Source organism: Haematobia irritans, chromosome 4, assembly GCF_050003625.1.
Source record: "Haematobia irritans isolate KBUSLIRL chromosome 4, ASM5000362v1, whole genome shotgun sequence".
NCBI lineage: Eukaryota > Metazoa > Arthropoda > Insecta > Diptera > Muscidae > Haematobia > Haematobia irritans.
This window is the reverse complement of record NC_134400.1, coordinates 18,291,343-18,318,438: the sequence shown is the minus strand read 5'-3', so window position 1 is coordinate 18,318,438 and position 27,096 is coordinate 18,291,343. Positions and strand designations below refer to the sequence as shown.

Here is a 27,096-nt window from a genome sequence, read left to right as displayed (position 1 = left end):
GCCGAAATAAATTCGAAACAAACATATCTCTTTTTGACAAAATTTTCTATAGAAATAAAATATTGGCAAAATTTTCTATAGAAATAAAATTTTGGCAAAATTTTCTATAGAAATAAAATTTTGGCAAAATTTTCTATAGAAATAAAATTTTGGCAAAATTTTCTATAGAAATAAAATTTTGGCAAAATTTTCTATAGAAATAAAATTTTGGCAAAATTTTCTATAGAAATAAAATTTTGGCAAAATTTTCTATAGAAATAAAATTTTGGCAAAATTTTCTATAAAAAATAAAATTTTGGCAAAATTTTATATAGAAATAAAATTTTGGCAAAATTTTCTATAAAAATAAAATTTTGGCAAAATTTTATATAGAAATAAAATTTTGGCAGAATTTTCTATAGAAATAAAATTTTGGCAAAATTTTGACAAAATTGTCTATAGGAATAAAATTTTGACAAAATTTTCTATAGAAATAAAATTTTGACAAAATTTTCTATTGAAATAAAATTTTGACAAAATTTTCTATAGAAATAAAATTTTGACAAAATTTTCTATAGAAATAAAATTTTGGCAACATTTTCTATAGAAATACAATTTTGGCAAAATTTTGTATAGAAATAAAATTTTGGCAAAATTTTCTATAGAAATAAGATTTTGGCAAAATTTTCTATAGAAATAAAATTTTGGCAAAATTTTCTATAGAAATAAAATTTTGGCAAAATTTTCTATAGAAATAAAATTTTGGCAAAATTGTCTATAGAAATAAAATTTTGACAAAATTGTCTATAGAAATAAAATTTTGGCAAAATTTTCTATAGAAATAAAATTTTGGTAGAATTTTCTATAGATATAAAATTTTGGCAAAATTTTCTATAGAAATAAAATTTTGGCAAAATTTTCTATAGAAATAAAATTTTGACAAAATTTTCTATAGAAATAAAATTTTAACAAAATTTTCTATAGAAATAATATTTTGACAAAATTTTCTATAGAAATAAAATTTTGACAAAATTTTCTATAGAAATAAAATTTTGACAAAATTTTCTATAGAAATAAAATTTTGACAAAATTTTCTATAGAAATAAAATAAAGGTTCATGTGTAGTTCACTTTGGGTTGAGTGAATTACCCGAATTTATTCTAATAATTGGTTGATAGTTTTGCTGCAAGTAGAGGATGCTGATGAGGAGTGTGGTAATTCCGAAACAGCTGTACATCCAACCATCTTGCAGTCTATAGGGCTTTGCCCAAATAAAATTTCCTCTGTTGGTTAAGCTACATTGTAGTTTAGTGAATGCATTGTTTTAAACTGAGATCAAGAACAACAATAATAAAATTTTGACAAAATTTTCTATAGAAATAAACCTTTGACAAAATTTTCTATAGAAATAAACTTTTGACAAAATTTTCTGTAGAAATAAAATTTCGACAAAATTTTCGATAGAAATAAAATTTTGACAAATTTGTTGGTTACACCTTACCTGCTCCCTAAACATATTAAAACATTTTCCATGATATATGAAAAAATTACTTAAATTTCATTTAACAGTTTACAAAAGAAAGAACTTAAGTTTTGATAGAAGTCATTAAATATGTACACTAATGGGAGAAGTAAAATAAAGGAACATAAGAGTCACTTCAGTTATATATGCATAAAAATACATTAAATGCTCAATTGCACCAATAAACCGGCGAGAAAGAATGTTGCATGTATAATCAAAGATCTACCATTCACCTTCCAGTTTGTTACAGTACATTGAAGCTATTGCAGGATCTTCCGTTTCGTAAATAATCAAGACGGCACGAAATTTATCCAACAACTGCAGAAGTTGAGAGCGCCTTAAATTCTCAAAATACATTATCTCTTCCAGATGATGTTCACTTCTAAAATAACCAGCTTGATAGAGTTTAACCATAAGTGATAAGTCGTCCAGGCTAGCCGATGCTGGAATACGCCGTATTGCCGGACGATCCGAGTCATCAAAAACTTGTAAAAGTTCTTTAATTTTTTCTTCATCTTCAATGGAATCTATGCTATCACAATTATCCGTGCTTAAAGATGCTGTCATACTAACGTGGACAAAATTTGTAAATGAAAATTCTTTATGATTATCTTCAGAAAATACCCACCTGAAATTTGATTTATGACTTGATGAAGGTTGAGCAACTACATTTTCAGAATTCGTTGAACCGCCTACAGAAAAATGATCTTCTGTCAATGATCGACGACTTGTATGCGGCACTGGTAGTGGTTGACTTGAAATACTTAACAAGGAACCGGCCACTCTGTAATGGAGTAGAAAATAAAATACAAAGCTGATGGCTATCATGAAAAAAAGACATACAAATCCTCATCACTATTACTGCTTCGTCCCGGCATTATTATATCGTCTTGACCCAATATTGATCCAGCTAAATCCATCAGAGATGCCGATTCTAATTCACAACCTCCATCATCGCTATCCAAATCGTCCATGTCAGTGGCCATAAACTGAACATAGGTATGTAATTGCATAAGCAAATGATGTTGCAACATCCACAAGACCATTTGTGCCAGGATACCTTGACGGGCAGATTGTTGCAAAGGCGTTGTCAAATGGCCAATGCTTGTTGGCAATGAAAAATCCGATATTACCTCAAACAACGACATGCCAGGAAATCTTACAGAAAATTTGTCCACTAAATGAGATTTTGTGTGTAGTGGGGCATCCGGTGCAATGACATAAACGTTTGTTTCACACAACGGATAGATAATGGTGGCTTTAGCCCAATAAACCAAATGTGAGACCAATTTATACACATATTCTATATTAAGATCTGCATCCGATGCCATACTTTGCAAACTCATTAAGGGTGTGTATACTTCGATTAATTGCAATAGCATTCTAGCCCCTGCCGGCGGAACACAGTCCAATAATTCGGCAAAGTCAACTAATAATAGCATTCCATGGTAGGGTTTTAAGCATCTTAGACAGTTATCGATAGTTTCTGGATCTACCATGCTTCCTTTTTTATGTATTTGATGGGCTTTGGCTGGTAAACAGAAACTCAGAGTCAAATTTTGGTTTATAGTAACATTCAAAAGACCTGTTGTACACATATCATGGTAGATTGACTTTAATGCCTGTGCCAAAGAACACCGCTCAGAGATAAGTTCGAAAGTTTTCTCCAAAGGCATTTGTTTCGACGACATCTCATCATGTGTACGCGTCATTACAATAGTTTCATCTGTTAAATATCCAATACGTTGCTCCTCCACTTTTAATGCCAAACCCAAACGCTTGCTAAGGTCATAGTAACACTTTACAATGGAATAACTGGCTTGGGCATGTAATGCAAAAACAATATTCACTAGAATTTGCTGAGGCTGTTGACAAGTAGCAGGAGGATTTGCCGTGGTAGTATTGGTAAAAGTTTGTGGTCGTTCTTTCCTTGGCACTAACGTAGGATGGCTTACAAAGCGAACATCGTTGACTTTCAGTTCGAACTTTTGATTGCACAATTGTGGTTTGACAGCGAAGAGCGGAGATAAGACATCATCGGAAAATCCTTGTAATTGTCCACTATTTGTAACAGTTACGGCAATGTTATTGGTACTTGTGGTGGCTGGGTTTTGAAGTAAATCATCAGCAGAACAATAATTTTTTAAAGCAAAGCGATGTCTTCCCTTTCGCTCGAGGACATTACCAGTGATACCACCCGTACTAGTAGCATGTTTATGTTGAATCCCACAATTGTAGGGATAACGATATAGCAAACGATCACCTTTGCTGTCCATATACACCAATATAACAGCTATAGGATCCATAATCGCAGGAACTAAAGAGAGATGTCGTCAATATTTTGAAGATCATTAATAATCCACAAACCATACCTACCATAAACACAAGAGGGAAACTGGCCTATGATATTGTGACAATCCACAATGATAGAACACAGTTGTTTACCAACAATTGTGATTTGTCTCATAAGGCTACGTATTGTTATGGGTGCTTCACACAATAAGTTTATTAAATAATCATAAGAAATTTGAAAGAACTTTTATGCGCCGTCCAGATTATAAGTTTATCCGCACGACAGTACTCGTTAATATGCCAGATATTGGTCACACTATAAGTTAAGACCGAATCGATACAGCTGCTTTTTCGACAATTCGAATCAATTGGTCACATTATAAGATTCTATACAAGCACTGACATTCTGTCCGGAAAAACTTACAACCTGGACAACGCATTAAAATCAACACCCCGTCGAAAACAGTTGTATACTATATCTAATGCATCTTATGCGCTTTAAAGACTATCAGTTATTCCGGACGACAGTGTGTCGAACATATCCCATATATTGTGCACATTATAAATTAAGTCCGAAGGCATAATCGATACTGCTGCATGTTTATGGGATCGATAACACATTTACCGATTATTTAGTCATCGCCGGCAAGTCGTATCGATCCGACACATTGTAAGATTCTTTACAAACACCGACATTCCGTCCGGAATAACTGATAATCTGTAAAGCGCATTAAGCGGACCTTAGACGGTCGGATAAACACTCCGACAGAGGTCCGTCTATTTGTTGTGTGGTCGTTCAAGTTTTGCCCTTACACTGCACGAACAAATGTGATGACTATATGAATCAATAAGAAGAAGCATAAACAAACAATGAAGTTGTATGAAGATTTATGGGTGAAACCATTTTTTACTGAAAAAATGGAAGAAAATCCTGGTATATGTGTCAAAACAATGATTCCTGAAGTAATCCACATTTAATATATTACAAATTACTTGATGAATTTCAAAATACTTGTCGCCTGGTTTTCCATTGATTGGAAGTGGAATTTTTCCACGTTTTTGCCACAATACTGATTTCGATTTATATATTTCTTTAATTTTCAAACAGAATTGGCGATCCATTATTAATTACATTGCAGAAATGCCTGTTTTTAACGTAAAAATAAATTTGTCTTTGATAATGTTTGTCGAACATCTCTTTACACTCAATGATTTGTACCTCCCAACCAGAAAAAATCAAAGTTGTTTTGATTTTATGCCAACACGTCCCCGCGACAGCCGAACACGACCTTATACTATCGGATTTGTCGCCGCAATGTGTTGTGTCGCAGGGTTTATCGGACCGTATAAGGTGCCCTTTATGCGCCTTGCAGATTATCAGCCGTATTCATAAAAAGTTAATTGACGTTTATGAACGATTGGTAAATTATTTCGTGAAAAATAGCATTCATAAACGATTAATAGCTTACCAAACCTTTAACAAGTCTTTGGTAAATTGTAAAAATTTATTGTAGGATGTACCCTTCTTTAACTCTTTGATAAAATTGCAAAATGCTTTTTTTTGGGCAATACCTATAAATTTAACGCTGTTTTATGCTATTTTGTATATTATTATATGCCAATGCTTATAAAATGGGCGATCTTTTCTTATAAAAACCCTATTTTGATGTAATTTTTCAAAATACTAATCCAAATAAGAGAACTGCAGAAATAGACGTACAAAATTCATACCAACCAATATTATGTAAATTTAACGTCATCTTAAACTTCCTTTTGTTACATTAATGAAAAATGCGTCGAAAATTAGCTCGAGAAATTAAATAGATGAATTCCATTAGATTAGTGATGTGTTTTTAATCACAATAGACCTTATATTCGAATATAATCCGGTTCGATTAATACTAATATTGATACTAACATATTGACTAATTATAAAATGATTGTATATTGTCAGTAATGCATTCTGTATAAATTAATTTAGCCTGGAAAATTATGTTTCGCCACAAAATCATTAAAATGTTGAGACTTTATTTTTATTACGATCAACCGGTTATAATTCGATCTTCATCACTACGATGAAAATGACAAGATATAACGACATGTGTTGCCACCTGATCACTAAAAACGCATGATAACTATAATAGTGTTATTAATGATTAATGAATACCTATTTTTATATAAGGCTTATAGAATAGAATAGAAAGTTAACGTAAACTTTATACCTACTATTACCATACAAATTCCTTCGATAAACTGTCAGTCGCCGTATACGATATCCAAAACTCCTCGGAAAAGCGCCGTCACTATTGAGAAGTTGTACCACGCCAAGTTACTACAAAAAAGCATCGCATGAGTGCAATTATTAGGTACCCTTCTGGATACATTTAGAAAGACGCCAATAAGAGCCCCTTCAAACAATCAGAGAAAGTGCATTTTAAGATAGTTGTAAAAGAATCATTGTGGTCAAGTAAAACACGATTTTTTGATGATTATTAATTTTATTAAACATTTATAAATTCTCATAAATCTAACATTTATACGACTATCACATCACATTTAACATATTTTTATGCATTAATAAAGGATTGAAGTTGAGTTTCAAGTTGCAAGTTACATGTTGTAGCGTCTATCAGCCAGTGCTTTTATTCCCAATGGAGGCAGCCTGTCTGGAAAAATGTTTGAAAAACTATCACTTTATTCCATTTGGAAAGTCAAAAATTGTTCACCAATATACCTTTCACAATTTTTAGCGAAATAACTATGTTTTCGGCACTTCATTATCGTTTTTATTTAAATAAATTATAAGAATAAATTATAAGAAGCTAGTTGTGCTTGGTGTTTCACAAAATATAAAATGGCTCTTGTAACAATAGTGATGGCAAAATACTTTCATGCGAATAGTGATGGCAAAATACTATCACAGTTGGCGATTGTTGCAGTGTCACATACGAGTCTGTGGTAGCGATGAGAATGAAATGGAACTTTGAAATGCTGGCAGGGAATCGAGTAATATTTAAATGTATGTATTTGGGACAAACCTTTATATATAGCACCCAACACATTTGACGGATGTGATATGGTATCGAAAATTTAGATCTACAATGTGGTGCAGGGTATAATATAGTCGGCCCCGCCCGACTTTAGACTTTCCTTACTTGTTTTTTACTACAATTGTGTTCCACCCTAGTGCATTAGCCACCTTAAATTTTTAGTCTATAGATTTTGTAAAAGTCTATCAAATTCTGTCCAAATCGAGTGATATTTAAATGTATGTATTTGGGACAAACCTTTATATATAGAACCCAACACATTTGACGGATGTGATATGGTATCGAAAATTTAGATCCACAAAGTGGTGCAGGGTATAATATAGTCGATCCCGCCCGATTTCGTTCGACTAGAATGCCCAGCTGAATTTATAAAGGAAAACGCATGGTTGAATAAGGAGGTTGAATCACGATAACAAAAACATCAAATTTCAATATGTTCTTTACAATTTTAAGAAGTCAAAATCAGCTGATAAAAGAATCGTATGGCATTGGTAAAAGTGGCAATTATTTATTCTTTCAATTGTCTTGAAAAAATAATTAAAATCCAGAGAAAAATAAAGGTTCAAATTTAATTGTGTCACCTATGAGTGATTGTGAAGTGGATAATTCATCCGGGGAACGCCGATATGAGACAAATAAGACTATAATACCCACCAAAGTTAGGAATGGAAGTCAGTCAAATGGATCTTCGCCATCTTTTAACAAAAACAGTTTATGATGCAGTTTAAAAACTGATGTGCGTGGTATTTTGTGTCTGGAATATGTTATCGAGATACTCAAGTCATCTTTGAACAATTCTCCAGCTATGAATGCGCGAGATTGTTTGAGATGCATTTGCTATGCAGTGTCATTTGGAGAGCTGCAATCACCATAAACATATGATTTTGACATCTTAAAATTTTGTCGAAATAAAAAAATTGTAATCATATGGGCCCATGATTTAACCTTCTTGTTCAGTCATGGGAAAACGTATAATACGGCGTTCTCATCAAGCATGTTTTGGGGTTTGAAATGTTTTCCTTTTATGCGCTTTACAGACTATCAATTATTCCGGACGACAGTGCTCGTGTCGAACATATCTCATATATTGTGCACACTATAAGTTAAGTCCGAAGGCATAATCGATACTGCTGTATGTTTATGGAATCGATAACACATTTACCGATTATTTAGTCATCACCGACAAGTCGTATCGATCCGCCACACTGTAAGATTCTTTACAAACACCGACATTCCGTCCGGAATAACTGATAGTCTGTAAAGCGCATAACATAAAAAGCTGTCCAAATCTTACTTCAAACCTCTGATATGCAACGGTACGCTTACGAGCCGTTTTTGATTGCTTAACCTGGTTGCTTTAGGGACGTAGGTGCGGCGAGGGTTGAACGCTTTTGGATTAGGATTGCAGACGCGCACCACCAGAAGAATATGACGAAAAACAACAGTGTTCACCCGAACGATTAACCAGAGAATGTGTGAAAAAACAATAAATCTACTAAGATCTACTCTACTCTAAAATTATTTCAACGTTTAAAGAAAGTGAATTGAAAAAAAAAAACATCTAATAAATAAGTTAATAAAAATGAACCACTAAACTAGTTATGTGTGAGTGTCCGCGACTGATATATATAGAAAAATATTGTGCATTGCTAAAAGTGTAGAAGAAATGTGACGGGAGAAGAAATAATATCGACATAAGGATTTTACCTTTAATAATTATCAATGGGATAAATTTGTTGCTAATACAAGTAAAATGAAACCAAAATAGGAGATATTTCCGCATACCTAGAAATTACCTAGAATTACTAATTGCATATTATAAATTGAGCCATATATATACAGTAACAGTTCTCTGAAATATCAAAATGGTCAATTGTCTGGGGAAGGGGACGAAACAATAATAGATAAAAGAACCTATTTTCCCTGTTCATTTTTTTAATACGTTGGCAATTCTTAGATATTGAATATTGTCTGATTCCACTATGGTTTTTTCTATGCAAACAAGTGCACATATTTCTTCATAGGCTTAGTCTTCTTAATAAAATTTAGCAGGATTTTATTTGATCTAATTGAATGTGCCTTTAGTATATTGATTTAATAATAAAGTAACAAGATTTGCAAGCCCTAAATTTCTATATAAAATTTTGATTTCATTTGTGTATATACTCAATAACATTCTACGTACGTATGCACATACATGCGGATATATATTTATATATACGTATTTACATTTAAATTCAATTGTGTTCGTTCGCGCGATGATGGTGACGATGGTTTGTAAAAACTCATGTAGACGCAGAGGGACAGACGTAAGGATAGACAGCAATAGTGGCAGACCAAAAGAGACCAGCGTAGCGTTATTTGCTTTGATATCTGTGCATATAGCTCTCTCAATCACTGTATGGTTTTAATGAAGTCAAAAGTGTTGCCATTTATTCTTTTGCAAAAATTTGTCCTGTAGCACACAAGTATGCAAAACGCAAAATTTGTTAATAAACCCATAAGGAATGTCAAATTAACGTATTTCCTATGGGCATAATATAGAAAAAATTGTCGTAAAATATATCACCAGTTTTTGGCAATTAAAAATTTGACCAAGATTTATTGTAAAGTTTCCCTTCACAAACTTCCTTCGACGGCGAAGGCCGAATTCCAATTCTATCAATAGAGTGTTTTTTTTAAATAAATATATACAAAAAATAGAAAAACAGAAGATAAAAACTTTAAAAGTGGGCTGAAAAGCTGCTGGTTTTCGCTGTTACTTTTATGAACCAATAAATTTCAAACTGAATTAACAAATTTCAAAACACGAAAGTTTATGTAACGAATGGATTGAGACTTTTCCCTCCAATTTAGCGAAACTTCAATTTACGGTTTTGAACTCTGAAAGGTACCTGACGATGCGATATATTAAAATAAAAAACTTCCAGTAATGGCTTTATATACAAAATAACGTCATTTTTCGATTTTTCACAATCTTCAAACACAAATTTCTGATCAGCTTAATTGGTTAAACAAATATTCAAAAATGACTCAAAGGCTCAAAAATGTGGACAATTCGATTTGAAAATAAGTGATTTCCGATTTTTTCTCTCTAGCTCATTTTTAAGCTTCTTAAACTAGCATTATTGCATGTATGCATTATACTGGATATCGTCAAGCAAATATATGCTCGACGATTTGCAAATATTTTAAACAGTAGAACTTTCTTGCAAAAATTACAAATAAAAACTGCTTTTCGAAAAGTAGCATATTTTAAATGCCAAATTGGCAACAATCTGTAGTAACTTTTATCTAAGAACTGTTGGTATTACTGGAAATCAAATGGGAGGTAGCAGAAAAAATATGACGAATGTGGAAACCAAAGCAAACCGATGCAAATCTCAGTGTATTGTTTTTTGTTTTCTTTTATTTAATTTCATTCTTCTATTACTGCCGTTCTCTTTTCTGTATATCCGCTTTCAATCAGTATGGCAACACAGCACATATGCAAAAAGGGAATTCATAAAAAGTTAGGTTAAATTACAACTCTGGATGCTAGAATGATGTGTGTATGCGATGGATGAAAGAAAAGGAAACAACTACCTTACCCACTTCGTCTACTCTAAATGGAATCTATCCATCGTACATTATTTTTTCGTACCTTTTGTCGCGCCAACTATTTCTTCCTCATTAAATACAATTTAATATGAAATTAAATTACAGTGAATATTCATTACGAAAAGGATTAATATCCACCAGGAATGGATTACAAGAAAGCGAATGAATTTTAAAGTAAAACTAGTTTTCATGAAGATAATTTGAAAAACTACTAATATAAGTGACAAGTGAAATAGAAGAAAATCAAAATATAGCCAAGTGATTGAAATTACGCCTTAAGTTGTACAAATTAAATTGTGTGTAAAATTACTTTAATTAATCTTTAGCAATAGCCATTTGCTAAATGAAATGATATCAAATGGCGTGAATTATCCACTCGTATCAAAACAAACCGAAAATGGTAAGTTATTTTCATCAATTCTCTTAAATTCTTGATGTCTTGTGTTCTACCTTGGAGTAATTTCGCAAGAAACCAATAGAGGTTAGGTTTAAATAGATTTTTTTGGAATAATGTTTCCTTGATAGGGTGATAGATTATTGCAAAAAGGATTATAAAGGCACCGATTTTTATAAATTGTGTGATTTTTCTAAATTTTGTCCATTATTTTTATATTCTATATGTATATTTCTCCCTTTGCTTTGTGCTCCGTTTTTCCCAATTCGACTTGTCAAAGTTCAGGCCGCCATATTGGAAATCTGTATGCTTGTTCTTACTATGAGACGAAATTGGTGTGTAAAAAGTGTAGCGAAGTTAAATGGGATATTGGATTCTAACAAACGCATAAATTTCATTTGATTGATTGCAGAAGAACAGTTATAACAAATATAGCATTTATATTTTTGTGCTAATTTTATATATTTTTGATCGAAAAAAAAACCTATACTATGAAACCCGAAGAGTAATATATTTACCCAATACAGAATAGTAGTCGTTAACCAAATAATCGATACCTGGTTTTCTCCTATCTAGGATTTTTAATGATGCCAGATTTACGTTGTGCAAAGATGTCTGGCAAAACTGTTGCTCGAAAATTTCTTAGAGATGAGTTTTATTTATTTGTGATATTTGTCATTATTAATAGGAACTTCAATTCAATGAACGGTTAAAAATATTATATTTGGATTTTAATTCTCCATACAACAAATTAATTTTTCATTTTAAGCTATAGCAAACATTGTTGTCAAGTTCCACATCTCATTTATGTTGAATCCTATATTCAGTTTCGGCGCCAAAAACCAGTTATCTTTACGATTACTTTTTTGAATTACAGCCTGTTTCTGTATGTCGAACGAGCTCTATCGATCGACTGAAATGAAGTCAAACAGCCGAATTTATAATCAAAAATCAGCTGTTTCTATGCATTTCAGTAAATCGATAGAGCTCGTTCGACATACAGAAACAGGCTGTTAATTTTAAAAAGTTATGCAATTATTGTCCTGGTTATTTTTCATCTATGATTTGGCAAGATTTGATAACAGGATAATAGTCACTATATTTATTTTTCCACACTTTCAATTTGGTGGAATAGCTGAACTTTGTACACAAACTTTAAGCGATTTCTTTTTTTTAATAATATATTTTAAAGAAAATAAACCTACTGTTTGCTTTGGGTCATTCCCTTCAATATTCTCGATCGACCATTAGACCAGTAGAATACCACTTTTGCAATTTTGTTTTGATTTTAGCAGCTTACTACACAAATATATGCCACAAAACTGAAAGCTAATTTGCCGGATGAATGCCTTGATGAAACGACTTCCTTTTGGGCAACTGCACGCAAAAAAAATTTTTTTCTGATTCAATCACGAAATTAATTGATCCAATTAATTATTAATTGAAATGTCTTCAATCACAGAAATGATAGTATCAATTAAAAAATTAATTGAAGGTTAATTAAAAAGTTAATTGATCCAATTCAAAAAATTAATTGATACTATTATTTTTGTGATTGATTTTTGTTTCAATTAAAAAATTTGTTGAATCAATTACATTTTTAATTGAATATTTCTTAAAACTCTATTAAATTTTTAATTGGAAAAATTTTCGTGAAATTTTTTTGTGTGTGTGTAGGTGGTTAACTGTTGTGAAACTTCTCTCTTTTAGCCGAGTCCGAACGACATGTCTCTTGAAAAAGTTTGAAGCTTCGGCTGAATAAAAATAAATATCAACAACATTACCTAGAGGAGATTAGCAACAGCTAAACAAATCAATTTTGTATTTGGCTGAAACTGGAGTAAAACCAGTGTCTTTTTATGCAAGACAGGAATGGAAACAATTGTACCACCATGACTTCGTATTAGGTATACATGTAGAAAATAGAAAACTTTCTTCAAATCATTTAATCCATCAAATTCCATCCCAATGATGACGTTTTTTATAGCCATGTCAAATGCGTGCCACACTGTGTTAAAGATTTTAGAAGACGGGAACACATAGAAATGTAACCACAACTACTTAAAGGTGGATACTAACATCGCTTTTAACCGCTAAAATTTATAATATTGCAAAAGTATAATAAAATAATTAATAATTTATTATTCATATAAATAAAAGTTAAAGTGAACTTTAATCCTACTATTACCATATGAATTCCATAAACAGTCAGTAAATTATTATGAATATGGGCATAAATTTATATATATCATAAAATTTAAATATAATGTATATATATAAAATGAATTATTAAAATTACTACTTAAAAATGAGTACTAAGTTAAGTTGGGTATTAAGTTCGAGCTTAGCCCCTAAAGTGAAAACTAAATCAGTAAAGAAAAGCATCAAACATCTTTGTTGCAAATTTTATTATAACTTAATGGGGAATAGACCAAAGCATATTTTACAAAGTTTGTTTTCCATAAAATGGATTATTAAGGAAAAGTAAACGTGAAAAAATGGCGATTTTAGCGGCTAAACTCGAACTTAATACCCACCTTTAGAGTTTAGCCGTTTAAACAAAAATAAGTTAGTAAAAAAGTACAAAACTATATGTCTGATGCAAATTTTGATTGAGTATAACCCAAAACAGCTTTTTATAAAGTGTTTATTCTTTAAAAAGGAGTAATTAAGAAAAGTAATCTTGAAAAATGGTTATTTCAGCGGCTAAACTCGAACTTAATACCCACCTTAAGAGCGATAATGTGTGAGCGATTAGGTCTTTTAACTACCATTGAGTTAGTCCCACCATGGTTTTTTCACCTTAAAAACTATGAGCTTAAGATGGTCTACAAAAATTGTACACACGTATACGATTTTCAAAAAATACATTTTTACTGTTTTTATATTTTATTAAAAAAATAAAGGGGATTATCTTGCCCCGTCTTTCTAAATGTTTTTATTCCCAACTAAAAAAGGTTACCTAAAATATCTATGTCATTTACATCAAATATGGCAACACCGAAATATGTGTGTGAAACAAGGTGTCGAGTGAACAAATACAGCGACACGTATATAAATAAAATTGAAAATTGGTAGCAAACGTGACAAAATATTGCAAACGTTTTGGTTTACGAATATCCTGTGATGTTAGAGATGGTGCTTTTATTAATTTAACTAGAATTTGAACAATTGCCTCGAGTTTTTTTATTATTAAATCAATATATATTTTATTTTTTTTCGTGACATTCAGGTCTATAGTTGTCTCTGTTTAATATTTCTTGCATTATATTGCTTTCTATGTCATTCGTAAAGATGGCGACTTGTGTACGTTTTGTAAAATTGCAATAGCATATAATATACATATTAAATATAACTACAATTAATAAGTAGAAATGTTTTCGAGTACTAATTCTGTGACTGAAACAAACAGAAAAGTATTATATTTAAAAAATTCTAGAAATTTGCCTATCGATTTTTTGATATGGCAACATTCAAATTCACTGACATTACAAACGGACACACACACACAATGTGGATGTCATTAAATGTGTTTACTGTTTTCATGACATGCGCAGTATTTGCTTTGGTAAAATTACAATCGTCTTTGTCGTCACATTCAAAACAGAATATAAAGGAATTAAGAATGGAATATTGAAAAAAATGTGTTTAATTTTTCTTCAGAATGAAAGATTTGCATAAAATTCTCATACATTAGCAGTGTATGTGGTAAAATATATGACTGCGTAGTTTTCTGTGAAATATTTTAATGAGTGATGCTTAAAGGATTAGCCTCATTTTATTTCACAAATGAATAGGTACCTTTTTTTCTTGATTATTGATAGAATATGTTCTTGCAACCAGTCCACCCATCCACTGTCTATATGTATTATTGCCCAGTCAATGTGGCTGCATTCTTGCTATTTAGAATGTGTTTAAGTGAATCCATTGTTTGGCCTTTCGGGATTTTTTTTTTTACCACAATTCGCCTCTACTTGTTTATGTTTTCGCAAACGCTAATAGATTGGGGCATGCTAGTTTGCAAACTGAAATATTCTATAGTTATTTCATTTTATCGTATGACCAAGTCTATAGTAAGCAATATGTCAACATTTACAAAATTTCCTATATGCTGTTTTCTCTTTTCCATGTGGAAAAAAGAATAGACTTTGAGTTGGTGCTGTGTATGCGTTTTTGCGTTTGACCGAAAGCAAAAGTTGCAAGACTGGTAGTTTTGCATTTTTTTTTATTGTTTTCATTGTTTCTGCTATTCTCTGCCACATTTATTATTCACAAAATATAAATATCATATATTACCCTGTCTTAAAGGGAGATTTGAGAGGTTTATTACAGAGATTGCAAAAATATATTTGATCTTCCAAAAGGATTCCAAATTGGATGGACAAGTTTTCTAAAGACCTGGAACTTCGAATAGCGAAAATATTACCTATTACACTATTATTACTGTAGTGTTTTTCAGGCTGAAATATTAGTTAATAAGAGAGGTGGCGAATTGGCTGAGAAGTAATGTTCCAACAAATGTTGGCATTAATATTTACTGAGACAGTCAACCTGCAATAAAATCTTTGGATCAGTGTGCCCTAACTCGAAAAACGGCGAGCAGTACAATATTCACCTAATATGGGTGCCTGGCCAAAGGAACATACCGGGGAACTGCGAAGCATTTAGGAACTATCTTACATATTCCAGGGGAACTAGAATCTGTTGGTATGCCTTTGGCTACCTGCAAGTTCTTCTGCGCGAGAAGGCTGTTATGATGGCAAATGTTCGATGGGAGAATTGCAAGGGTTGTAACGACACCAAGCAAATATGGCCCATTTAAACTTAAACCGCACACTATATCTGTTATAACGGGTCGCTGCCTGAGAGGCGATTTTGCAAAATACTTAGCTATCATGATGCGGAGGAAAAGGAATCAAACACCTGGGGCCAAATCACCGCAGTCGAAATCGAGTACTTCGTCGTCGTAATGTAGTTTACACGGATCACCGCAGTCGTTATCGAATGGTTTATACTCGAAGTTGAACACGATAGGTAGCATGCTATCGAAAACGAAGTATGTAGTGATTTTTGAGCAGAAAAAAGGTAAACCAAAAGAAACAAGTAGTTGGTGAAAATGGAAGTATTATTTATATATTTTGGCAAAATACATTTAAGAAAATATTGCTTGCATTTAGGGAAACGGAACAAAGAAAGTAATGCTCAGTAGCCGCTTCAAAAAACTCATTTTTTCAAGAACATATTTAAAAGCTTCTTTTGACAGACAAAGGCGTCTTTTAAATCTATGGATGTTAAAAACACAGTTAAAAGCACTCACTTCAAAATAGAATCACTTACAGGCAATGCTAAACGACTGATTTTGTCTCGAATATTTTTCCTTATTAATGCCACTTTGTACTCGACCTCTGAATCCGAAGACGAGGAAAACAAAAACACATGGATTCATAATAATTTTTACACATATACATATTTTGATCACAAAAATTTATTTTGAGATCAGCTGTTGCTTCCAATTTCTTATTACCATATGTTTACAGCAATGTAAAAAAAAGTAGTAGACAAAATAAATTACGATCGAATGCGGTGATCCAAAATTTTACAGCGATCGATTATTCATTCCTAGCTTCATCGGGAGCCACCGTGGTGCAATGGTTAGCATGCCCGCCTTGCATACACAAGGTCGTGGGTTCGATTCCTGCTTCGACCGAACACCAAAAAGTTTTTCAGCGGTGGATTATCCCACCTCAGTAATGCTGGTGACATTTCTGAGGGTTTCAAAGCTTCTCTAAGTGGTTTCACTGCAATGTGGAACGCCGTTCGGACTCTGCTATAAAAAGGAGGTCCCTTGTCATTGAGCTTAACATGGAATCGGGCAGCACTCAGTGATAAGAGAGAAGTTCACCAATGTGGTATCACAATGGACTGAATAGTCTAAGTGAGCCTGATACATCGGGCTGCTACCTAACCTAACCTAGCTTCATCTCTTATAATTGACTAGAACCAAAAAGAGAGTAAGTGGTATCACACTCTGCCTAGGATTTCTTTCCTTTATTAGTTTTTTGATACTATGTGTATGATTCTAGTGCAGGTTATGCAAACCATTGGAGTATCGTGGTTTCCAATCAGTCCTTGTTACATATTTCAAATATTCAATGCAATAAGTGTGTTCTTTGTGGAAAGTTATGCAAATATTTTCCATGAACATCATTATCACATCTGCCATTTGTGTTAATTAGCAATTTTGTAATTGAAAATTGTGTAGGGGAGATTCTTATTTTGGGACAAGAAAAAACCTACAAAGCCAAACAAGTTCAATCAACTAACCCGAATTGAAACATTTCAACATCACATTCCATGGAAAATTACATATATTTATTTAAAAAAAATACAACAAACGCGGCAGTGAAGTGGGGACTACTGTTGGTCTGTCTGTGACTTGGTGAAACAACTATCGCATCGCATAAAAGAAAATAGACAATAATCACTTTTTATGGTTGATCAAATGGGATAACTGGTGGCCACACAGCTGAATGGGTGTGAATTTGTGGTTAGACCAAAATTCAAGCGGTACACTCATTCAGTTTACTATATATGCAGACACACTATATAATAAATCCTCGATTGCTCACTACCCTACCTACCCCACTAATATAAAATCAAATGTTGTGAGGTCTTTAACTTAATGGCGGCGGTATGCTCTCATACATAATAAAAATAAACAGAATTTGTGTGATTATAATGGCGTAATAATATAATGGGCAAAAAAAAAACAAACAATCGCATTGAATAAGACGATCACCCATTCTCATCCAATACTTGGGAAGAGATGATGAGAACATCTGTGGCGGCTATGTACTTATACTAGGTCTGTTTTCTTTTAGTATTGAATGCAACATTTGTATTTGAATTATCCAGAACATCGTTGCACTTGTGTTTTTTTCCAGAAATGTCTCATCTGTGCAAATCTCGCTAGTGTTGCCAGGTTGAATTTACGTAAAGTGACGTTACTTTGATTCACAATAGCTTTTTATTGTGTTCGAGTTTAGCCGCTAAAATTAAAAATAAATCAGTAAAAAATATATAAAATTAGGCAACTTTGATAAACATTTCATTATAACTTGATGGGGAATTGTCCAAAGCAACTTTTCAGAGAAAAGCAATCGTGGCGATTTTTATCGGCTAAACTCGAACTTAAGTCCCACCTATAAGATGATGTTTATATTAGTAATCATTTTAATTCCATACCTTTAAACATCATAGATTATAAATAAAACATGGTGCTTCAAGGAGTTATTCTTTAGTAGATTTATTGTAATTTACCTCAATTGGCCTTTAAGGCTTCAAATTACAAATAAAGATAATAATAATAATAATAATAATAATAAATTAAGGGCAAAAAAGTTTCTCAAATAATCTTACTAGCAGATATTTGTGTAATGATTTGAGTAATTTATGCATTAAAAATTTAGGATTTTAGGAAAAGAACTTCCTTGGAAGTGAAAAAGTCAACTGATACATGTTCAATTGCGCGCGGGGGTGAATATTTTAATATTATTTTCATTGTTTTTTTCTACTTTATTGATTTTCTATGCCTTGTTTGCGACATCTAATTTTCCAAAATTTAAATTATTACTTTAAACGACCAAATGGCGCATTTTCTAAGAATGATCTAAAATAACTTCATCGGAAGTGGAAAACAATTGATGGAGGATACTGGAATGCTTTAAAAAAATTAAAGTTTGTGGAACAATTTCTATTTTTTTTTGCTAGGATGTTACGTAATTAATGCCCTTTTCAATCCATTTGGTGTGATCCGATAAAAAATCGTCTTCATATATATTTCTGCACTTCTAATTTGGGTAGAAACCCCACAATATAATACGAAACTTATAATTAGAAATTGGTTTTATGTTGATTGATGTCGCACAGTTTGAGAGACATTGGGGGTAACCAAAGAAAATCAATGTTGCCATCAACGTATGGTCCAAGAGATCTTTGTGATTAAATATAGTGAATAGGTTAGTTGACTTTTCGTGGATTTTCCGTCCGTCTTGAGATGAACGAATTGTCAATATTTTTGTATATATTTGCATTATTATTTATGATGTTGTAGTTATAAATGAAAAATAACTATGAACATTTTTCATCGCAGTTTTTAGGTTGTTCGATTGAAAATTTTTTACGTTTTAGGTGTATATATTTCTTCTTCTGCATTGTTAAATATGGTCTTCCGTTGTATCTTGTGAATTCTATCACCTTTTTGTCCACCAGTAGAAATACTCAAGTTCTTCTTGAGCATTTCTCCCATTTGGTACTTGAACGGTCATACTCGGTGCGAGTGGCAAGATTATGGAATTCGCTGCCACATCACCTGAAAAAATTTTCAATTAATCCTTCATTATTCAAGCGCAAATTACTTTTATATTTCTCAGACATGGAATGATCTGTCTAGGACCATCATAATGACAATCGATTTTCTTGCTGTACCAATCTTTTGTAAAGGGTGATTTGTTAAGAGCTTGATAACTTTTTTTTTTTTAAAAAACGCATAAAATTTTCAAAATCTCATCGGTTCTTTATTTGAAACGTTAGATTGGTCCATGACATTTACTTTTTGAAGATAATTTCATTTAAATGTTGACCGCGGCTGCGTCTTAGGTGGTCCATTCGGAAAGTCCAATTTTGGGCAACTTTTTCGAGCATTTCGGCCGGAATAGCCCGAATTTCTTCGGAAATGTTGTCTTCCAAAGCTGGAATAGTTGCTGGCTTATTTCTGTAGACTTTAGACTTGACGTAGCCCCACAAAAAATAGTCTAAAGGCGTCAAATCGCATGATCTTGGTGGCCAACTTACCGGTCCATTTCTTGAGATGAATTGTTCTCCGAAGTTTTCCCTCAAAATGGCCATAGAATCGCGAGCTGTGTGGCATGTAGCGCCATCTTGTTGAAACCACATGTCAACCAAGTTCAGTTCTTCCATTTTTGGCAACAAAAAGTTTGTTAGCAATGAACGATAGCGATCGCCATTCACCGTAACGTTGCGTCCAACAGCATCTTTGAAAAAATACGGTCCAATGATTCCACCAGCGTACAAACCACACCAAACAGTGCATTTTTCGGGATGCATGGGCAGTTCTTGAACGGCTTCTGGTTGCTCTTCACTCCAAATGCGGCAATTTTGCTTATTTACGTAGCCATTCAACCAGAAATGAGCCTCATCGCTGAACAAAATTTGTCGATAAAAAAGCGGATTTTCTGCCACTGATTTTGGTAATAAAATTCAATGATTTGCAAGCGTTGCTCGTTAGTAAGTCTATTCATGATGAAATGTCAAAGCATACTGAGCATCTTTCTCTTTGACACCATGTCTGAAATCCCACGTGATCTGTCAAATACTAATGCATGAAAATCCTAACCTCAAAAGAATCACCCTTTATATAATACTTAATTTTTATTAAAAGATTGTGTGCTAGTATAGGTTTAATAATTAGTTTTAAGTCAATTTTTCCTGAATTGTACTAAATTCTATCAACATGTTGTCCTATAGGGCGTTGGTTGATTAAATAAATGAATAAATAAATAGGATGACATAATACGAAATTGGTAAATTTATATTTTTAATTATATTTTTTTATTTATAGGTGAGTACTATGTTCGGCTTTTTCACCAAAACACTAAATTAAAAGTACAAATATATTTATGAAGACGATTATATTTTGATCAAGTCTTGCCAAATATAGGATGGAAAAGATCCAAGGAATTGTTTGCAAATAATTTTATATTTCTATATTAATTAATTAAAAAAAGTAACCGTGAAAACAAGCTGGTTTTCAGCTTGAAAAGTGAACATAGTACTCAGCTTATATTTTAAATTTTCTAATTTGATAGGTTGCCATCTGTTGGTTTTATTTTCACCTTTTTTATTGTTGCATAGTTTGAGAGAGACTAGGGAGAACATAGAGGGAGAACGTTGATAGGGTAATGATAATCCCCCATGTTCCGAAATTAAAGAGAATTGTACTGCCAATTTGTAAGTTTGTATGTTTTAGGATTAAGAAAATATTGCCAAACGAAAATTTTACGACTTTCGATTCCGAGTATCGGAACATGGGGAATAATTGACTTTTTATTTAATTTATTTAATTGATTAAATTAATTATAGAAGACTTCATCCGCTCCGTTCGAAATTTGGTATGTGATGTCAGTATATGGCCTTTAAAAACCATTCAAATTTCATAATTTATAATTATATGAAGCCCCCCAAATAAACCGGTAATAGTAGACGTTTTATTTGGCTTTGTTATTCGCCATAGTAAAAACCCAATCCAACTTATTTTCGTCTTTGTTTGCCAAAAAATCATTCAATTGAAAAGAATTCACATTCACTGATAACATTTTTTTTAACATTTAGCATCTATCATTTTTAATATTTTTCTCGTACTTTTAAACAACTTTACTCTGTGAGAATTTTTTTTATATTTCTCTCATTTACTAAAATAAAGGAACACAACTATTATATATATTTTGTTTATTTATTTATTTTACATCTATATCATATATGTCTGTGTATCTAAGTACAGCTAGTGTCTGAAAAACAAAAACAACAGAACCAACAATTAAGGATGAATTAATATTACCATATTGTTAAATTTGTTTTTGAGCTTTTGACAATACACATGTTATGAATAGGAATCCACATGTGAAATAATTGCTGAATTATTGATTTTAACCAACCGCCCGCCACCACCCTCACGGTTTATTCATTTCGCTTTCTTTACCCCACTTTTCGAAAAGTAGTTGACGTCATTCATAGCCCATTGTTGGACATGGAGTACACACTGTTTTCAAATATCTAGACATTTTTGCTTTTATATGGCAAAAAAACCCACTATGTATGTGGGGGTGGTCGGGGTAAAAAAAAACTTTGATCTGTGGGAAAATCGGCCAAATAATGATCCTAGACCACTTATGATTAAAAAATATAATTTCTAGACCTCACATTTAATATACTGTTTGCAAGATATAAAACTCTTAACTATCCATTCATCCGTCTGTCCATATCTCTGAAAAACTTCAGTATAAATGGTACCTCACCCTATACGATATGTATGCATTAATATGGAAGGCGCTAAGGGATTGGTCTATGTGAGGTATTCAAAGATGGTTGTCTGTAGTAATCTAACCTACAAGACGCCATTCTATTTTCAATTGCATATTAAAAGTTTCAGTAATTTTTTGAAGCTCAAAGTTCTAATTTCTCTTTTGTATCTATGGTAATCATAATTATGTGTGGCATTCATTAAAAATGTATTCTTTGTCAATCCACAAGTACATTGAAAATATTGACCAAATCTACCTATGGGCTCAATTTCTATATCATCCTATACGAACTAATGAAAAAAAAAAAATCCTCATAACAAATTTGCACCCAGCCAGCCACTCTATTGCAACTAATAGAAGACAGTGGAGACTCAAGCAAACAAACCAACAAAAAAAATGGTATCGGTTGCACTGACATTATTGCCATTGTTGTTTGTGAATAGATGACGAGTGCCAAGGCAAAATTAGTGCATTCACTTTTTGGGTGCTACGAACTATAAGACAGACCCAAGGCAAAGCAAACAAAATCATAAAAATAAAATAAAACGACATGCAGAAAACCAGCAACTGCTAATTGCAATATGAAAAAAAGTGGAAAATAGAAACAGAATGAATCGCCCATAGATACGAACACAAAAACGAATCTAGGGAGAAATAAAAATGTTGCAATAATGCACTTTACGAACACATAAGCTTTTGCTTTTCATTTTAACTTTTTTAATATATATTTTGCTTTTGTTGTTTTTTTTAATACACAAACTCTCGACAGACAACAATTGTAAGCTAGATGCGCTTACATGTATAGAAGATATAGGTGAAAAGTAACAAGTAAAATAAATAAAAAATAGATAGATAAAAAATACCTAACTAGCTAGCTACTTACTACTACTGTATGGGTACAATGAAAATGGCAACGAGAGACAATGGACAATAGAAGAAAGTGTCAGTAATCTGTGTATCTATTGGATGCCATGGCATGTATTACAAACAAAAATTGCATACGATGTGGGCCCCCTCCTCTCCGAATGGGGCCTGGTTGTGTGGCCAACAAGGTGCTATTGAATCGGCCACAACGGGGAGTAGACAACAGCGAACAACAATCTCTCTACCTATGACGTTTCGTCCGTTCGCTAAATAACCACGTCGAGGAGATGATTGGCGTTTAGAAGAAAATAGAAATCACAGAGATTTATACTGAAATCGTCAATAAGATCCACAAAAAATGTAATATACACTAGCCAAGGAAAAGCGGAAATAACTACACCAATTGTGTGCATTGAGCGAGAAAACCTTAAGTGCAATTGTTTACCCTTCGGTCACCACAATCGTTTCGATATAATGAATAAACTACAAGGCATAATTCTGTATATAAGCAAAGGGAAAATGTGGCGGCTAAAGAGAATTTAATAAAAATTCAATACTACTAGGGCTATATTGTGAAATTATTCAATTTTTTTAATGGTCACAACAGGTCAATGAAAGGTTAATTTCAATATAGAACATTTTGTCAAAATTTTATTTCAATATAGAAAATGTTGTCAAAATTTTATTTCTATACAGAAATCTTTGTCAAAATTTTATTTCTGTATAGAAAATTATGTCAAAATTTTATTTCTATATAGAAAATCTTGTGAAAATTTTATTTCTATAGAAACTTGTTTTTTTATTCTCTTCAAGAGAAATAGGCATAAGAATATAAAATATTCACCATTTGAAGAAAGCGGAGGCAATTCGAATTCTTATTCATGGATTTGTGTAATATTTTTAAATAGCGATATCTATGTGTCAGGCCGGGGACTTTTCAATTGATCTGTTATATGTGTAAAATATAATTCACAACGGCTAAAATTGTGATATACCATGCATAGCAAGCTTTCATTTCATTTTATTGAACATATTTGTAATATGACGCCAACATGGCCAATAATATAACAATAAACAACAATATTTGAGTTTTTGGATATATCTTAAATAGCTAGAATAAAGCTAAAGGAAATAAAAAAAAAAAAAAACAAAAACCTTATAATAGTAAACTTGATTCAAGGCTCCCCAGCCATTAAAAAAAAGTAAACAAGAATTTATAAAAAGGCAATACCTATATTTTGTGGTCTACGAGCACAGAACTCCAGAGTAATAAAAATATATATAGAACTATGCAAGATCATCATATTGAAATCACAAGATTTCAGCCGAAAAGGCTTGAAGTAATTTCAAGCATGGGAAAAAATTCAAGCTTTTCAGAAATATAACTATATAACAATCATTTCCTATCCAATCGTCAACAAATTAAATTTGAAACTAGTATCCTTATTTTTTAGGAGTTTGATTTGACGGCTTGACTCATGTTCTTGTATACGAATATGCAAAATTTTTACTCCTAGAAGCTTGAATTATATAGAGAGATGAAAATTTTAAACCAGAACAGGAGGTACATTACGTAAATTATTTACCATGTAAATACTGCTGCAATGTTTGGAAATATATCTGCTGGGAAGTGAAATAAAGGCTTTAGCTAAATTCGATTTTCATATAGAAAAAGAGTTTATTTTTTAACTTATTAAAAATATAGGGTACTAATCACCTTATTTTTCGAATAATATTTGTACTACATGTCACATCGTGTTAGCACGACATGTTTATTTGCGATAACAATGTTGCCATATAGTTTACACCACCAACCAGAGTTGTATACCTGTTATTTCTTCTAGCTACTATTTGCAAAAGCCCACAAATACACTTGGTATGGTTTAAAGTAGAAATTAACGCATACTATATTTTTGCATTACACGTTTTGCTTTATCTTTCTATGTACTACATTTTGCCATTAGCTGCTGCTGTATTGTTGGAGGTGTGGGCCTTCTGTTTTGCTCGCACTTGCATTGAGTATGCGCTTTAACTACTATTATTATATAGTGTTGTATTGTGGTGGTGCGCAAGCAAAAAGAAAAAAAAAACAGGAGAAGGAAATAAAAAACCAACCTAAAGAAATCAAATATTGTAGTCATACAGTTTTTTAGTGGAGGTTCAAAGCTAAAGAAAAACAAAATAAATTGAAAGTACATTTTAAGCAAAAAAATATATATTTTTTTTGATCATAATCCCTAGCAAGATTACCGCATTTAAAAGGTTTTGAATTTTGAATATTACTATTAATTGTTGTGATGCTCGTTGCTATGTTTTCTTGGTGTCTGATACAAACTATAATTACTATCTATTTGAATTGTAATACCCTGAAATGCAATTTACCTGCTTAAACAAGACCATCGTAGGTTATCTTTATCCCGAAATCATTTGGTCCTTCTAACGCAATTTCTGTTTTTTATTTTTACGCTTCTGTTATTATACTTTAGTGTAGTCTATTGAATTCATTTGCAGCCGTTACCATTACATATACCATTAAATACCTCTTCCTCCTCATCATTCCACCATTCCATTGAAATTTTGTATTGATGTTTTTTGTTTTCATTTTGGGAATGTCGGGTCGGCTGTATTTTGATTATGCAATCTCTCAATTTGGCCGTTTATATATTTGTTGTTGCGTTATGCGTTTGTCAGATTTGCACTTGCATTGCAGGTTTCGTCTTTTATTGCTTGTGTATTTTTTCTTTAATTTTGATAGATAGAAGATATGGTGATATTTGTTACCAATGCTATCTTCTTGTAATTTTATATTTTTTATCATACGACCTACCTGTATATCCTAAATATTTTGCGTATGTAGTACAAAACTTACAAATCTATAGTACATACATAGAAACATGTATATCTTGCCGGAATCGATAATTTTTTATGTATGTTTTTTTTTTTGTACTTTTTTTTTTGCTTTGTGTGTTTTTGTTGTTGTTTTTCTTCTTCGTCATCTTTGTGGCGTAGTTGCCTGTGGTGTATTAGACGATGTTTCACAAAAACTTTTTGTACTTTGTCATTTTACATTTTGTTTTTGGTTATCCCAAAGAATGTTCTTGTGACATTTGCACTATTCCTTCCCCCATATCCCTCCCACCACTTGAGGTCTATCAAAAATATTGCATCGTTGAATAATCGATAACTGAATAGTTTATTCCCATCTGGCAACAATATGTATAATGATGCCATTTGTTTGTGACTCTTGCTTTATTAGTGAAATATGGCAAAATTACCGTTATTATCAAATACTAGTTTCACATAAATATGAAGGATTTTAAGTATATGGATTTAATTTGCATTTTTTATAATCTCGAATTTGTATTTATGCATATGCCAAATTGTTAGCAACTAATTGTCGATTTCTGTGTTGAAAAAATGCAACCTTGCACTGGTTCTACAGACTTTTCTTTGCTGCTTGTGCACTGTACTCCTGTGTAGGATGGCGATATTTTAGGTTATTTTAGTTAGTTTAGTTTAGGTTAGGCTACCATGCCAGCTTATTGATGGAGATAAGTACCAGAGTATCAAAGGGCCTTTTAGCAATGAGTGCATTCCATTTCTTTGTGGGAAACCCCTTAGTTATGATTTGAAATTGTAAGAAACATTACCAGCATTACTGAGAGGAGATAAAGATAGGTTAGGTTGTAGTGACAGCCCGTTAGTCTATTCAGTCCATTGTTCAATTACACGTGGTAACTTATTCTTATTGATTCCGAACATCATGCCACAAAATGTGTCAACTATGTGGGGAGTGACCAAGTATTTGTGCCATTTTTGTAAACCTTAGCTTCACTTGCCTTTCTTTGTTTTATTTCATTATATTTTTATACTGTTCAGGGAGCTTACAATCTAACAAATACCTTTCATTCTAACCTGAGCCATATAACATTTTTTTTAAATTTCTACTAAAATTAAAGGCCCTCTTGATTTAAGTAGTCCAAGGCCCCTTTAGCTGTATACATAAGGATAGCGATATCCCTTTCTTATTGTATCAATGAGGACCTTAGACATAAGCACGTGCTATCCGGTTGTATTCTAGAATAAAGTTTATTTCTAATTGAAAATAGATACCATATATTTAAACTTCATAGTTTGTCAAATATTTCTACACCAATTTTTCAAAAAAAAATCCATTTGTTTTCTAATTTCAGTTTGTGTTTAAAACAACAACGATATAGTACAACAAAAATTGGAATAGAAACCATTTTGGAAAATTATAAAGAACATTATAATCGTCATCACAATCATTATCAA

At 32.1% G+C, this 27,096-nt stretch overlaps 1 protein-coding gene and 2 long non-coding RNA genes across 6 annotated transcripts; 1 reads left to right on the top strand and 2 right to left on the bottom strand.

Annotated features, from left to right (window-relative positions):
- Positions 1-1,516: 1,516 nt before the first annotated feature.
- On the bottom strand, positions 1,517-3,992 carry Nprl3 (GATOR complex protein Nprl3). 2 transcript variants are annotated; one of them, XM_075305797.1, is made up of 4 exons: positions 3,878-3,992; positions 2,345-3,818; positions 2,130-2,285; positions 1,517-2,069 (listed from the first exon to the last, which is right to left on the bottom strand). In XM_075305797.1, exons 1-4 carry the CDS (start codon positions 3,966-3,968, stop codon positions 1,724-1,726), a joined length of 2,067 nt encoding a protein of 688 aa, XP_075161912.1. In that variant the 5' UTR covers positions 3,969-3,992; the 3' UTR covers positions 1,517-1,723. The 2 variants fall into 2 exon arrangements, with proteins under 2 accessions (XP_075161912.1, XP_075161913.1); XM_075305798.1 differs by having other exon boundaries at positions 3,874-3,916.
- Positions 3,993-8,079: 4,087 nt separating this feature from the next.
- On the top strand, positions 8,080-27,066 carry LOC142234282 (uncharacterized). 2 transcript variants are annotated; one of them, XR_012721605.1, is made up of 3 exons: positions 8,080-8,448; positions 10,313-10,843; positions 26,994-27,066. It is a non-coding gene; the product is annotated as an uncharacterized LOC142234282 (long non-coding RNA). The 2 variants fall into 2 exon arrangements; XR_012721604.1 differs by having other exon boundaries at positions 8,088-8,448; positions 10,549-10,843.
- LOC142235238 (uncharacterized) lies at positions 24,665-25,941 on the bottom strand. 2 transcript variants are annotated; one of them, XR_012721839.1, is made up of 3 exons: positions 25,628-25,940; positions 25,183-25,540; positions 24,665-24,915 (listed from the first exon to the last, which is right to left on the bottom strand). It is a non-coding gene; the product is annotated as an uncharacterized LOC142235238 (long non-coding RNA). The 2 variants fall into 2 exon arrangements; XR_012721838.1 differs by lacking the exon at positions 24,665-24,915 and having other exon boundaries at positions 25,242-25,540; positions 25,628-25,941.
- Positions 27,067-27,096: the final 30 nt, after the last annotated feature.

Coding starts and splice junctions, on each gene's coding strand:
- Nprl3 (XM_075305797.1), bottom strand. CDS start 3,968: ATGAGACAAATCACAATTGTTGGTAAACAACTGTGTTCTATCATTGTG. Junction 3,819..3,877: donor GTTTCCCTCTTGTGTTTATG/GTAGGTATGGTT, acceptor ATCTCTCTTTAG/TTCCTGCGATTATGGATCCT. Junction 2,070..2,129: donor AGTCATAAATCAAATTTCAG/GTGGGTATTTTC, acceptor TGTCCACGTTAG/TATGACAGCATCTTTAAGCA.